The sequence below is a fragment of the Podarcis gaigeae genome, assembly GCF_964106915.1.
Source record: "Podarcis gaigeae genome assembly, chromosome: 11".
NCBI classification, from domain to species: domain Eukaryota; kingdom Metazoa; phylum Chordata; class Lepidosauria; order Squamata; family Lacertidae; genus Podarcis; species Podarcis gaigeae.
The window spans coordinates 27,743,286-27,755,779 of record NC_139687.1 but is presented as its reverse complement, the minus strand read 5'-3'; the positions used below and the strand labels follow the sequence as shown (position 1 = coordinate 27,755,779).

General features: G+C 43.1%; 2 protein-coding genes across 3 annotated transcripts in view; one reads left to right on the top strand and one right to left on the bottom strand.

Annotated features, from left to right (window-relative positions):
- Positions 1-10,650, top strand: part of LOC310826941 (2'-5'-oligoadenylate synthase 1-like) — a 30,816-nt gene extending 20,166 nt beyond the window's left edge. Inside the window, exon 10 of one of the 2 annotated variants that reach the window (XM_083702398.1) lies at positions 9,216-10,650. The gene's annotated coding sequence lies outside the window, so the exon portion shown is untranslated. The remainder of the gene's footprint in view (positions 1-9,215) is intronic. The other variant, XM_083702399.1, reaches the window with a different exon arrangement.
- LIX1 (limb and CNS expressed 1) overlaps positions 1-12,494 on the bottom strand; it is a 41,676-nt gene that overhangs the window by 4,267 nt on the left and 24,915 nt on the right. Inside the window, exons 3-5 of the mRNA XM_083702444.1 lie at positions 9,269-9,409; positions 2,546-2,641; positions 966-1,043 (exon numbers count right to left, since the gene is read on the bottom strand). Of these exons, the coding sequence (XP_083558570.1) occupies positions 966-1,043; positions 2,546-2,641; positions 9,269-9,409 (315 nt within the window). The remainder of the gene's footprint in view (positions 1-965; positions 1,044-2,545; positions 2,642-9,268; positions 9,410-12,494) is intronic.

Here is a 12,494-nt window from a genome sequence, read left to right as displayed (position 1 = left end):
CTCCCCCGAGGCTGAGTCTTCTGCCGCCTGCTCCCCCCTCCTTCGTGCTTTGGGACCAGGCTCCTCCTCAGGGCTCTCCTCATTTCCGCGCGCCTCCACATTTGAACTTGGCGCGCGTACGTTGCCTCTGACCTTCCTTTCGACCGTTACGCTACTCTCGGTACTACACTCCTCCCCTTCCGGCAGGACGTTTTGCTCCGAACTCCTTCCCCTCTCTGCTTCCTGTTCTGCTCTTTCTGACACACTGGCAACTCCACCCCCTTCAATCCGTTCCGACGGAGAGGCCGGTCCCGATCTCCAGCCCCCACTGGGGACTCCCCCTTCGTTCCCCTGCTTCTGACTGCCTCCCTCTCTACTGCCCCTTGGCCTGACCAGGGGGGCTCCCTTTTGGGAATCCTCGGATTCACTTGACGGACTCACTGACAACCTCGGGTCGTCGTCGTCCTCTTCCTCGTCGCCCTGGGACCCCTCCCCCTCGCTCTCTGTCCCTGAAACCCTGACAGGTTGCATCCAGGTAATTCATCCTGTTATCTCAAGCACTTCCACCTGCGCAACAGGACTTTCTCTTTGTTTCTTCTCCCCATGTCTTTCTTCCTCCCCAACTGCTCTGGAAGGTTGAGAAAACCATAGAACAGATTTGGGGAGAAGGGACTCAGGATGGGAAGTCCACTGTGTAGATAGAAGTCCTTGTGCTAATGGGACTTTTTGGATACAACCCTAGGTTTGCACTTGTCCACTAATGGATCCTTTTAAACCTAGAACATCTGTAACGACATTACAGTCTCAGACTCAATGGGACTCACTGAGGTCCTAAATTTTAAAAATCCCACTGATTTCAATTCCCATCAATGGCACCTAAGAATGGACCATGTCTATAGAACATAAGGGACATACTGGGTAGAGGTGACGTGAGTATAGCTTTGCTGTGGGGGATACGGGTGCACTATTAGTGCTGTGTTACTCACTTGTCGAGAGCACTTTGTTTCACGCAAAGCTTTGAGGCTTCCATTCCAGTGCAGCAGTTGAAAGACTATCATCAGTTCCTATGGAAGAAAAACCAATGGCTTCTGACTGAACTGCTTCAAAGTCGAATCTCTCTTTCAGTATGCGAAACAATAGTGGGGATTTGCTGTGGGAGAACTGGGTTAGATTCAAATGTGTTTTTCCATCTTGAAAAGCATCATGGAAGGGCTGTTTTGGAACCTCGTGTTCCAGCCATGGACCTAATTCCTCCACCTGCACAGGAACTTTGTGTGAGTTCACAAGGAAGAGCTATTATCTAGTCTTTCTGTATTGCCTTCAAGGTCATTGCTCTAATATGTCTGAACTCTTTTGACTTTCTAGAACATTATTGAATGCTTGTACATGGATTAGAGTGGAACCAAGTCTGAGCCACACCAGATCACTTGCCCTTCAAACAAAAAGCAAAACAAAACAAAAACCCGATATATGCTGCTCCTTAAATTAGTTGGAATACTGACATTTATCAAGAGAGTAGCATTAATAACTAGAGAGAGATTCTAAAGTATGTATTGAGACAATTATTTTGTCTATTACTAGCAATTATTAGTTTACCATTGCCTATCTCTTTGTTATTTTTTAAATTATAGAACAACTTTTGTAATTGCAGTATTATAAAAGTAAAGTTATTCAGTGCACCATGGAAGTACCTGGAACAATGATTATGCGCCTCTTTCTCTATTATCTTTTATGGTTTTCTCGTCATTGTCCTAGGCAAAAGAATGTAGAAAACAATTTGGAAGAGTGGACCCAGATAAGAATTTAGACACTGCCTTCATAGCAAGGGGGTTACAGTGGGGCATGTGTAAGCATCACCATTTGTCTGAAATGAGACTTAAATTGGAAGGGGTCCAGTGTTTCACTTTATGAGCATTCTGTGTTGCAAACATGCTGTCATCTGTTCCAGAAAGGCACAATCTTGCCTCCGCTTGGATATTCTATTGCTATGTCAAACTTCCATGGTCTGCCTTTCATCAGACACAAGAAAAACAACCATCAAAAGCAAAGCTGGTATAGCTATACTTGTAAAGGAAATTTGTTCATGGGGCAGATTTTGAAATATGACTTGAATAATTTTTTTGGAACATCAAGTAGTATCAGCTCAGACTGCTTAGTTAGTTTTCCAGTACACATTTAAATCACTGTAAAGATGAATAAAGGGTAACTTCTCTCCAACTGGAATCTAATCTGGAAAACAGGGTACAAAGGGAAAAAGCCAAATCAGAATATATGGAAAAAGCATGTGCACATACACAGCCGCAAGCCTTATTTAGTTACTTTTGCAAGTTCATTTTTCAATATTCAACTGAACATTTTCAGATGCTGCTTTCTGCCCTACTCTGTATGAATAGCATAAATGTTCATGTTGGAAGAAATGGAGGGAGGTACAAAACATAAATGAAGCCATACGTTTTATTGAGGCTGAGATCCTTTTTTCAGTAAGTCATATACCCACTGAACACAGCATACAGATTGCGCTGCAAACCTTTAAAAAACTGGCTCTTCTGAGAGAATTAAATTGTACCTGAAATTCCAGCATTGTCTTCCCCATATTTGATTCCAGCATATAATGATAGGCTCCAATACTTGTGCTGGGGTCATCAGCATCATTTAAAGTACCCTTTAACAAGAAGAAAGGAACTTTCTGAATTACGTAACACATTCTTAGGTGGGGAAAAATGCAAACCATTTCCAGATCCTCAGATTACAAATTGGATGTGTTCAGACATCAGGCTAAACCATAGTTTAGAATGACAGAACAAGTTACAGCGAATCTTGTGCATTCTTCCTTCTCTCTCTTCTGGCACGGTTGCAAGGAGGAATTTGGAAAATTTCTCTTCCAGTTTCAATTAACCATAGTTTAGCAAGTTTCTGAAGAATCCTAAATTATGGAACTAAATTATGTTTTAACCAAAGCACAGTTTGCATTAAGCACAATTTGACAGGTTTAACTGACTGGACAGGTTGCAATTAATCTAAACCAGAAGCTCACGTTTCCAGATTCCTCCTGGTAGTTATGCCAGAGTTGGGAGAAAGTTGGGAGCCTGAGTTTCACTGTAGCTCATTCTCATAGTGCTCAACTATGATTTAGCATGTTGCCTGAACTAGGCCATTTTCTACTACAAAAACCATAATAAAATCACAGTATTTGATGCCTCCCATTACCACCATCATCTGGGAAGTGGAAGACAACCATTCACAATAGCCTCTTTTTCTTCCTTCCTTTTGGCTACAGACCAGGGTATAACATTGAGACATAAACATCATCATGGCTAGTTTTAAACCACATATATTTCAATGTGCATCTTCCTAACATAAAACGTGGTTTTCTGAAATGTTCACATCTTCCTTCAATGATGCTGAAAGAGGATTTTCAACAACTGGAATATAAGGCGGTAACTTATAACCACAACTGGGTGGTGTGAGCTAGTTGTGGTAGGTCTGGTTTGAGTTTGCCTCGGAGCAGCAGCAGATCTTAACAACAACAACAAAATCCATCCAACAAGAGATTCTGTTTGGTGTCTTCACCATCTTAGACCAGTTTACAAAGCTATATATTTACTTACTTGCTTAGTAAATCAGTACCTAACATTTTTGCATGTAGTCCTCAAAGCAGTTCACAAAATGAATAAGATACAATGGAAGTGTTAAAAGCCCTACACTTAAAGCAAAACAAAACCAGCCAAGCAGAAACAGGCATATTGTGTAGTTGGCTTTTTTCACCTGCCCTTCTGTCTCTTGGATTCTTTTCCACAGAGCAGCTGGTTTGAGATGGAGATATTTATGTGGTGCTGAAGGGGACAGTCCAGCTGGGACAGTTTAGTTTATTAAAATTTCTCAGACAACATTTTCTAGAAGAGCACTCAAGGCATCTCACAATTAAAATTTCCCTGGTTAAAAACAAAAGCGAGCAAACAACAAATCCATAAAATATTAAATTCGCATGAAGTCATTAAACAAAAAACAAACAGCGCATTCCATTCCATCAATGGTCTGGAAGTAAAGGAACATCTTAACCTGGCACCGAAAATATGATAACATGGGCATCCAGGCAGCACGTCATAGACATAAGGGCCACTACAGTTGTCTCCACACTTACGAGGGGGTTATATTCTCAGCCCCCACGTGCATAACTGAAATTGCATAAAATGGGAGGCACCCATTTTAATAGGGAGGGCAAGCAGGCAGGAGAGAGAGAGAATCTGAGACATAGGAGCTGCTGGAGCTGCTGATGGAAGTCATTCTGGGCCACTGCGTTGTGCACCTTCCCTCGCTTGGGGCTGCTGCTCCCAGCCTTCCCTCCAATCCCTCCCATCACAGCACGTGAGCAGCCATACTGAAAAGGCCTTCTCCCTTGAAACCTCCATCCCAGAGAGGTTCATCAGGGGGTGCCTGAGATGTTGACTCTCAGGGTACAGGCATTCCATCAAGTGCTACAAACAGGTGCTTGGTCGTCTTTGAAGGCTGTCATTGTTGTTGAGGTTGCAGTTCAATGCAGAATAACTCTACACTTGGACTAGGTGTGGAGATGAGCAGCTGTCCAGTTTTACAGCCAGTCTGGGGTGCAGTCAAGGGTCAAAGAGGAACTCAGACCCACCAAGAACCTGCTCATCCTTCAAAAGGTTTGGATCATACTTGCAGAGCAGATACTCGTGATCCTCCAGATATCATTGGACTCTTAACTCCCGCCAGTTGCACTCAGGATGGTTCGGGATGATGTAGCCCAGGCACACCTGTTGGGCCACAGGTTCCCCATACCTGTTGTAGATTCAAGTTACTGGAATATATAATATTGCATATTCTCATTTGGTAGGGCAACCCATTAGCACAACCCTGTAGACGTGGAGGGCTGAAACTTTAGACACAGTGGTTTGTTGTTTTCCATTCGGAGGGACAATTTGTGAGTCAAATGCTTATAATTCTTCTCATAATCCTTAACATTCTAGAGAAGCTATGCAGAGCTGAACACAACTCTGTACATAAGACAGTTTCTTTAGCAGAACTGTCAGCAAATTTATAGCTTTTGAAATGCAGTAACATTAACACACTGCTGCTGAAATATTTATGCTGGCTTTTAAATATCCCAAGGGACATCTGTCTAAAACTCTGCAATTTTAAGCTTTTCGCCTTAGAAAATTTCCATTAAAAATGATGAATTGCATTAAATGAACTTTCTTTTCGAAATCATTTCCAAATAAATCATAGTCCATTTTCCAAAATGTATGCATGGGATTGTCCCTCAAAAGGGCATGAGACTCGTAAAGCTCAAGAAGAAAGGCATCCTTTCATCCACAAGCCAGATCTACCCCAGGCCTTCCCCACTGCTCCGCAAATACACCAACATTATAAGCTCTCCTCCTCCCACCTCCCCAGAATCTTATAACTTTCAATCAGAGAGGAACAGTTTCAAATTGTGTGTCTCACACTGCTCTTAACCCTCTTCCCAAGTCGCTTCAAATCTCCCGTTTGCTTATCAGCAGTTCCTTCTGCACAGATGGGAGGATTTTGTTAAATCTTCTGGAGTCTCAAGCAGCATGCGTCTTTCACTGAGCCAGCATTTTAAAAAAGGGGGGAAAAAACTTTCATGAATTTTGCTCTACTTTTCAGTGGATTAGCAACATGCTTCTCCTGATCTGTATTTTCCCCCCTGCTGCCAATGACTAAAAATATTGAATCTGAGCAACTTGTAAGAAGCTGTAACACGCCTGCAATAAGATTACTTATTTTTAACCATTGCAAAGGCCTAATCCACATGGACACGTTTTCAGCATGATAATGGGGGATAAAGGAGAAATAACTTCCATCCTCTCCCTCTAAGTGATATTTCATTTGAAATTCAGTGGGAAATGGGGGGAACTTGGTTTGATTCTAGGTTATTATATCATCCAGACTTCTCCAAACTGGTGCCCTCCAATGGCCTTCAGTTGTCTTTTAAAAGTAAAATAGTTGTTTATTGACTTGACATCTGCTGGGAGGGTGTTCCACAGGGCAGGCGCCACTACCGAGAAGGCCCTCTGCCTGGTTCCCTGTAACTTGGCTTCTTGCAGTGAGGGAACCGCCAGAAGGCCCTTGGCGCTGGACCTCAGTGTCCGGGCTGGATGATGGGGTGGAGATGCTCCTTCAGGTATACAGGACCGAGTCTGTTTAGGGCATTAAAGGTCAGCACCAACACTTTGAATTGTGCTTGGAAACGTACTGGGAGCCAATGAATATATTTCTGGACCGGTGTTATATGGTCTTGGCAGCCACTCCCAGTCACCAGTCTAGATGGCACATTCTGGATTAAATGCAGTTTCCGAGTCACCTTCAAAGGTAGCCCCACATAGAGCACATTGCAGTAGTCCAAGCAGGAGATAACTAGAGCATGTACCATTCTGGCAAAACAGTCTGCAGGCAGGTAGGGTCTCAGCCTGCGTACCAGATGGAGCTGGTAAACAGCTGCCCTGGACACAGAATTAACCCTAACATCTGGTGAACTACAACCCCAGCCTTCCATTACTATTGACCAAGTTACAAGGGGCTGATGGGAGATGGAGTCATTCAGCACCAGAAGGGCCACAGGTTCCCCACTTGCGCTTTAAAGTGCAGAGAGTGATTATATACAGGGATTAATTGCACCTTAGACAGATTTAGGGAAAGTTAAAATAGATGGCATCTCCAGTTTCAAGATGTTCATACATGCAGATTTAAGAAACTTGAAACCTGGGCTGACATTTACAGAGTATCACGGGACTTTCTGATAGGCTTTTAACTCGGTACATTAATTTCTGATTATTTGCAGAGCAATCCCAAGGCTGTGAATGCACTTAGCTTTTAATAAATCAATAATGTGGGTGAGGTACTGAAAATAAGTTCCTCTCCAATAGAATTAGCTTGCATTTACCTAGTGCTTCTGTGTCTATATAAATACATAAATACTATGCTACGTGTAGCGCATACAAGGAATCTGTATCCATTAGTAAATGCAGATGTTTCCCTGAAAGAACCCAGTAGCTGAGGACAATCTACAGCATCACCAAGCCAACCCGCGCAAACTGAAGCTAACCTCAAATGCAGATGTTAGCAGTCTGATTCGGTTTCGGCATGTTTAGCGACAAAAGCTCCTGCCAACTCATTTCCTTGCCAGAGGCAGTAACATAGTAGAGAATAAAAGACCGAAACAGAGATGTGGGAAAGTGAATGGAAAGACTAGGATACTTTACAGAACTGGTTTAGTCTTGAATACGGTTGCTATATTTCAAAAACCAGGACACCCTGAAAGTTGTTGAGTTTTTTTTTTACAAAAACACACACACTCCAAAAAACCCCATGATTTTTTGATTGACTTGCCTAAGATCCAGATCACATTTTGGAAATTCCTCCCAGACATCAATTCCGCCTTTGAAATCCCAGTAATGGCAGCCCTAGTCTTGAAATTGCTGTTGTTGTTGTTTAGTCATTTAGTCATGTCTGACTCTTCGTGACCCCCTGGACCAGAGCACGCCAGGCACTTCTGTCTTCCACTGCCTCCTGCAGTTTGGTCAAATTCATGCTGATAGCTTCGAGAACACTTTCCAACCATCTCGTCCTCTGTCGTCCCCTTCTCCTTGTGCCCTTCAACTTTCCCAAGATCAGGGTCTTTTCCAGGGAGTCTTCTCTTCTCATGATGTGGCCAAAGTACTGGAGTCTCAGCTTCAGGATCTGTCCTTCCAGTGAGCACTCAGGGCTGATTTCCTTAAGAGTGGATAGGCTTGATCTTCTTGCAATTCATGGGACTCTCAAGAGTCTCCTCCAGCACCATAATTAAAAAGTATCAATTCTTCGTCTATCAGCCTTCTTTATGGTCCAGCTCTCACTTCCATACATCACTACTGGGAAAACCTTAGCTTTAACTATACGGACCTTTGTTGGCAAGGTGATGTCTCTGCTTTTTAAGATTCTGTCTAGGTTTGTCATTGCTTTTCTCCCAAGAAGCAGGCGTCTTTTAATTTTGTGGCTGCTGTCACCATCTGCAGTGATCATGGAGTCCAAGAAAAGAAACCGTTGCTAGCTTCCCTTATATTTTATTATTCAATCCAAGAGTGGATGTGGCCCTTGGGGAAAGTAGCAGGTTGCAAGCAGACATTTCTGATCTTTTATCCGTAATGACATTGCTCTTAACTGATACTCTAAAGAATGTATGAGTGAGGGTAGAGCGTGCACAACTTTTCCTTTTATTGGGTCGATGTACTATTGATTGGTGAGTCAACTTTTCCAGTTTCATCTTGGAAAGGGGAACTATGTCCAAGCTATATACAATGAGATGCATTTTCCTTTGATACAGGCGCACCAGCTCTAGGGGGCCGAAGTGTCTTCAGCCCCCTCAATATTTTGTATGAAGTGAGAAGTCCAGTGTGCGTAGCACGCACGCGACATCTCGCATCACAGCTCCAGCACCCGGCTCCACCAAAGTGCTCAGGGTAGGAGAAGGACCACTGCTCATGGCAGATCATCTGCTTTGAATGCAGAGGGTCCCAATTTCGATCCCAGGCATCTTTAGGTTGGCTGGAGGAGATCCCTGTCTGAATTCCTGGAGAGCTGTTGCCAGCCAGTGTTGACAATATTGAGCTAGATGGACCAATAGTCTGATTCTGCTTAAGGCAGCTTCCTAGGCTCCACTTTTGCTGAGCCCGCTGCCGAGCATGACTGTATTCTTAGAATCTGAAAAAATTATCCTATCTGATTTCCTTACCCTGGACCTGCTACCCAGTTCATCTCTTATCTCCAGTCTTTCTGGAGAGAAGTTGATAATTGTTGGGAAATGTAAGAGTATGTCTTGTTAACCTCTCCTCCAAGCATTATGTGGTTACTAAAAACATGGCCCAATGGATGGGTCCACCTTGACCTGCCGTATATTTGCAACAGGGTCTAAAATATTTTCCATGTTGACCGAGGTTACTCATGGTATGTGCAGCCACGTAGACTAATAGAAGTTTAGGGAAAGGACGGACTCCCTGGTTGCAGGAAATATAAAGTTTATCCACATTTCTTGGGAGGGAGATCAGCCCAGATTAACCACTTCCCAGGATCTTTGACCTCACCATCAGCCAAGTGGACTCCACATGTGAAGGAAATGAAGGTCAAGAAAAGGCACATGAATCATAGTAGCACTAGCCTATCAATGGAGATACTCTTATCTGGAATCTTACATTAATTATTGTCTTCCTGTTCTGCAGTTTACCATAAATGCAGCCAATGACAGCATACAAAGCCATGGAATTGAACTTACACTGGTGGATGAAACAGCTTCCTGAACGCTCTCCATAATAAATTCCTTTGTGATCCTGCGACAAGGCAACTCATTGAAGAGAGAATTGATTAGCGCCACTTTTGCCGCATCTCGTCTTGCTTCGGCTCTGCTGAGGCAGCACTGAAATAGAAGTAAATGGTTGTAAGAGCTTTGCAGGATGGGTTTGCCTCAACTGGAAAGAGAGAAGCATCCAAACACCATAGAACACTTTGTCGTTTATAATGTGATGAATTGGAATATTTATACCACCATTCCTGAGAGATGAGTCATCCGGAATTGGATGCTCCCACCCAGGTTTCTGTTGACTTTTCCCTCTTTTTGATTCTACAATTCTTTCTTTTGTACGGGCTCAGATTTCCCCCAAATGTTCTTGTCCGCCTATCTCAAAAAAGGCTATTGCACACAGTGGTGTAGTTAGGTAATTTCAGACTGTGGACTTAATGCAGGGGTTGCCAACATGGTGCCCATGGGCACAATGATACCCTTGAAGTCTGGCACCAATGAAGCCTCTAAGTCCCTCTACCTCATCCCCTCTTTGCATTAAGACGTTGAGGGTGGTTAGTTTTTCTCCCATGACCTGAAGAAAGTCCCATGGACCAGACAGAAGGGCTGCATTTGGCTTTCAGGCCCAAGGCTCCTCTCCCCTGGTTTACCAGGACCACCTTAACACAGCAGCCCATGGAGAGGAGCTCACACTTACTTTGCTCCTCCCGTGTCCTTTTAGCACCTTGTCATCGGCACCCAGGATTGTGGTTAAGGTATTTCTTCCTTAACCACCACCTGTAACCATAGGTATAACCTTGGCTACAGAATTGAGCCTCACTGAGCTAAAAAAGCCAGGAACAAAGCAGGTGTGAGCGAGCTCATTCACACATAGTTTGACTGACCATGATGTGCCAACAAGGCCCATGTATTGGATGCCTCACATCATCTGTGGGACCCACCTTCTTCTTGGGTTAGAATTCCACTCATGGCTTCCCAGAAACACGTGGGAACTCTTTGAGTTGTGAGATATGGGATGCTGGAGTAGATGGTCTGATCCATCAGGGCTATTATGTTCTGAAGGGACATTAAACATTTATTGGGTTGGGCTGTGTTTATTATTCCTAGCTTGAAAAGGGTGGGGGAACCTTATGTAAAATTAAATGTCATTTTCCTCTTCAGCAACCTTTTTTTAAACTGTATTTTGGTAAGTCCACCTATATCTGCTCATTCCACGAGGAACATAACTCACCAAGCTCTTATATTAGTTTCAACCTTCTCTTGTGGGTTAAAATGAATGTTTACTTTTTCAGATTCCAAGACAAAATTCAGACTTGTGTGCTTTTCATAATAAATGTTATAATAGAAACCTATCCAAATAATTTGGATTTAAACCATCTTTGTGAAGATTAAACCTAGTAAAAGGAAAGATAAAAGTAACTATTTATTTTAAGTAAGACCATGAAAGCAGCAGATCAAAGAAGCTGCATAAGTCTGAAAGCAAATGGCAAATCTTTGCAGGCCAAGAGATTTACAAATCAGGAATATTTTACTTCTCTTTCTGAAAGTAATAGCAGACAGAAAAGCTTAAGCAAATTGAGAATTATTGTTTAGCTCCTTGACACATGACTTTCTCCTGCAGCCTTCTGTAATTAATTTCCCAAAATATTCCTCTCGCAATATAAATAGTTCCTCCTGCGAAAGCAGGACTCATTGGAACTTATGTGAAATGAGCCCTGAAGAGTTTTGTTAAAAGCTCAACCCTTTAATTTTTCTCAGGGCAAAGGTGTCTACAAGGACTGCTCAAAACAAGTGTTAGAAAAAGTATCGAAGTAGCAGAGCAGTCCAGGCAACACACAGCTGTGTCCTCCAACGCCTTGCTGTTTTTTGCCTCCCAGCATCTGCCGCCTGAGGCAGACACCTCACCCTGCCAACTGGTAGGACTAGTCCCGATTGGCTCATGCAATGCACTTTTCATTTATTGGTATATAGTCTCTTGCATTGTAATAATAATAATAATAAATAAATATTTTTTATTTATACCCCACCCTCCCTGGCCAGAGCCGGGCTCAGGGCGGCCAACACCAATAAAATTACACTAAAAACATAATGGGGGGGGGGGGGAGCCAATTCAAAATACAGGTTAAAATACAATTTAAAGTGCAGCCTCATTTTAATAGTAGCCCATAGATCAAATCCATAAGGGGAGGGAAACATAAGGATCAGACTGAGTCCAAACCAAAGGCCAGGCAGAACAGCTCTGTCTTGCAGGCTGCGGAAAGATGTCAAGTCCCGCAGGGCCCTAGTCTCTTGTGACAGAGCGTTCCACCAAGTCAGGGCCAGTACTGAAAAGGCCCTGGCCCTAGTTGAGACCAATCTAACCACCTTGCGACTTGGGACCTCCAAAGTGTTGTCATTTGTGGACCTTAAGGTCCTCCGCAGGGCATACCAGGAGAGGCAGTCCTGTAGGTATGTGTGTCTTAGGCCACATAGGGCTTTATTATGTACTCTTTATAATATGTTCTTCAGACCATTGCTTCTACGTTACATGCTATTTGGGCAATGGGGTTGCTTTGCATCTTTCACCATTTTCTTTTGTTCCAGAGAGCTTACATGCATCTTAAAACTTTTGCTGTAAACTTCTGGGATCACCCTGAGCTAAAATAAATAAGCCCCCAGGATGCTTTTGTTCTGGGATGCTACTTGCCCAGTTTACCTCAGTATTTGCCAGAGCAGTCCTTCATATGTCAAGCTTGGCTCAGTGCCTGCAGTGAATAGCCTGGCTTGGGAGAAGCCAATCCAAAATCAGTTATGGGATCACTTTGCAGCACTCTGTGCCATTAGGGAGAAATGGAGGGGAAAACTAAGCCTTCTAATTTCTGCAAGGATAAATGAATAACGAAAGACCGCAGAAGTGAACTTGTTAGTGCAGAAGTTATTATGGGAGTAGATTTGGCAGGAGATATTTTATCAAATGCACACACGTTGAGTAAACAAGCAAAGTAAGGATTTGCTCTCTGGTTTTGAGTGCTTATTTCTCTTCTTCTGTGAGGCCAAGGAAAAAGAAATATTGGTATGGGGGAGAAGGCAGATAGGGGCACAAACTGAAATAATAATAAAAAACCCCAAACCCCATTATCCTTCTGTGTGGTCTGTGGTCACAATCAAGCCATTGGTTTGCCGCTGAGTTTTCAAGCATTTCCTTCAAGCGGCATTTTAAATT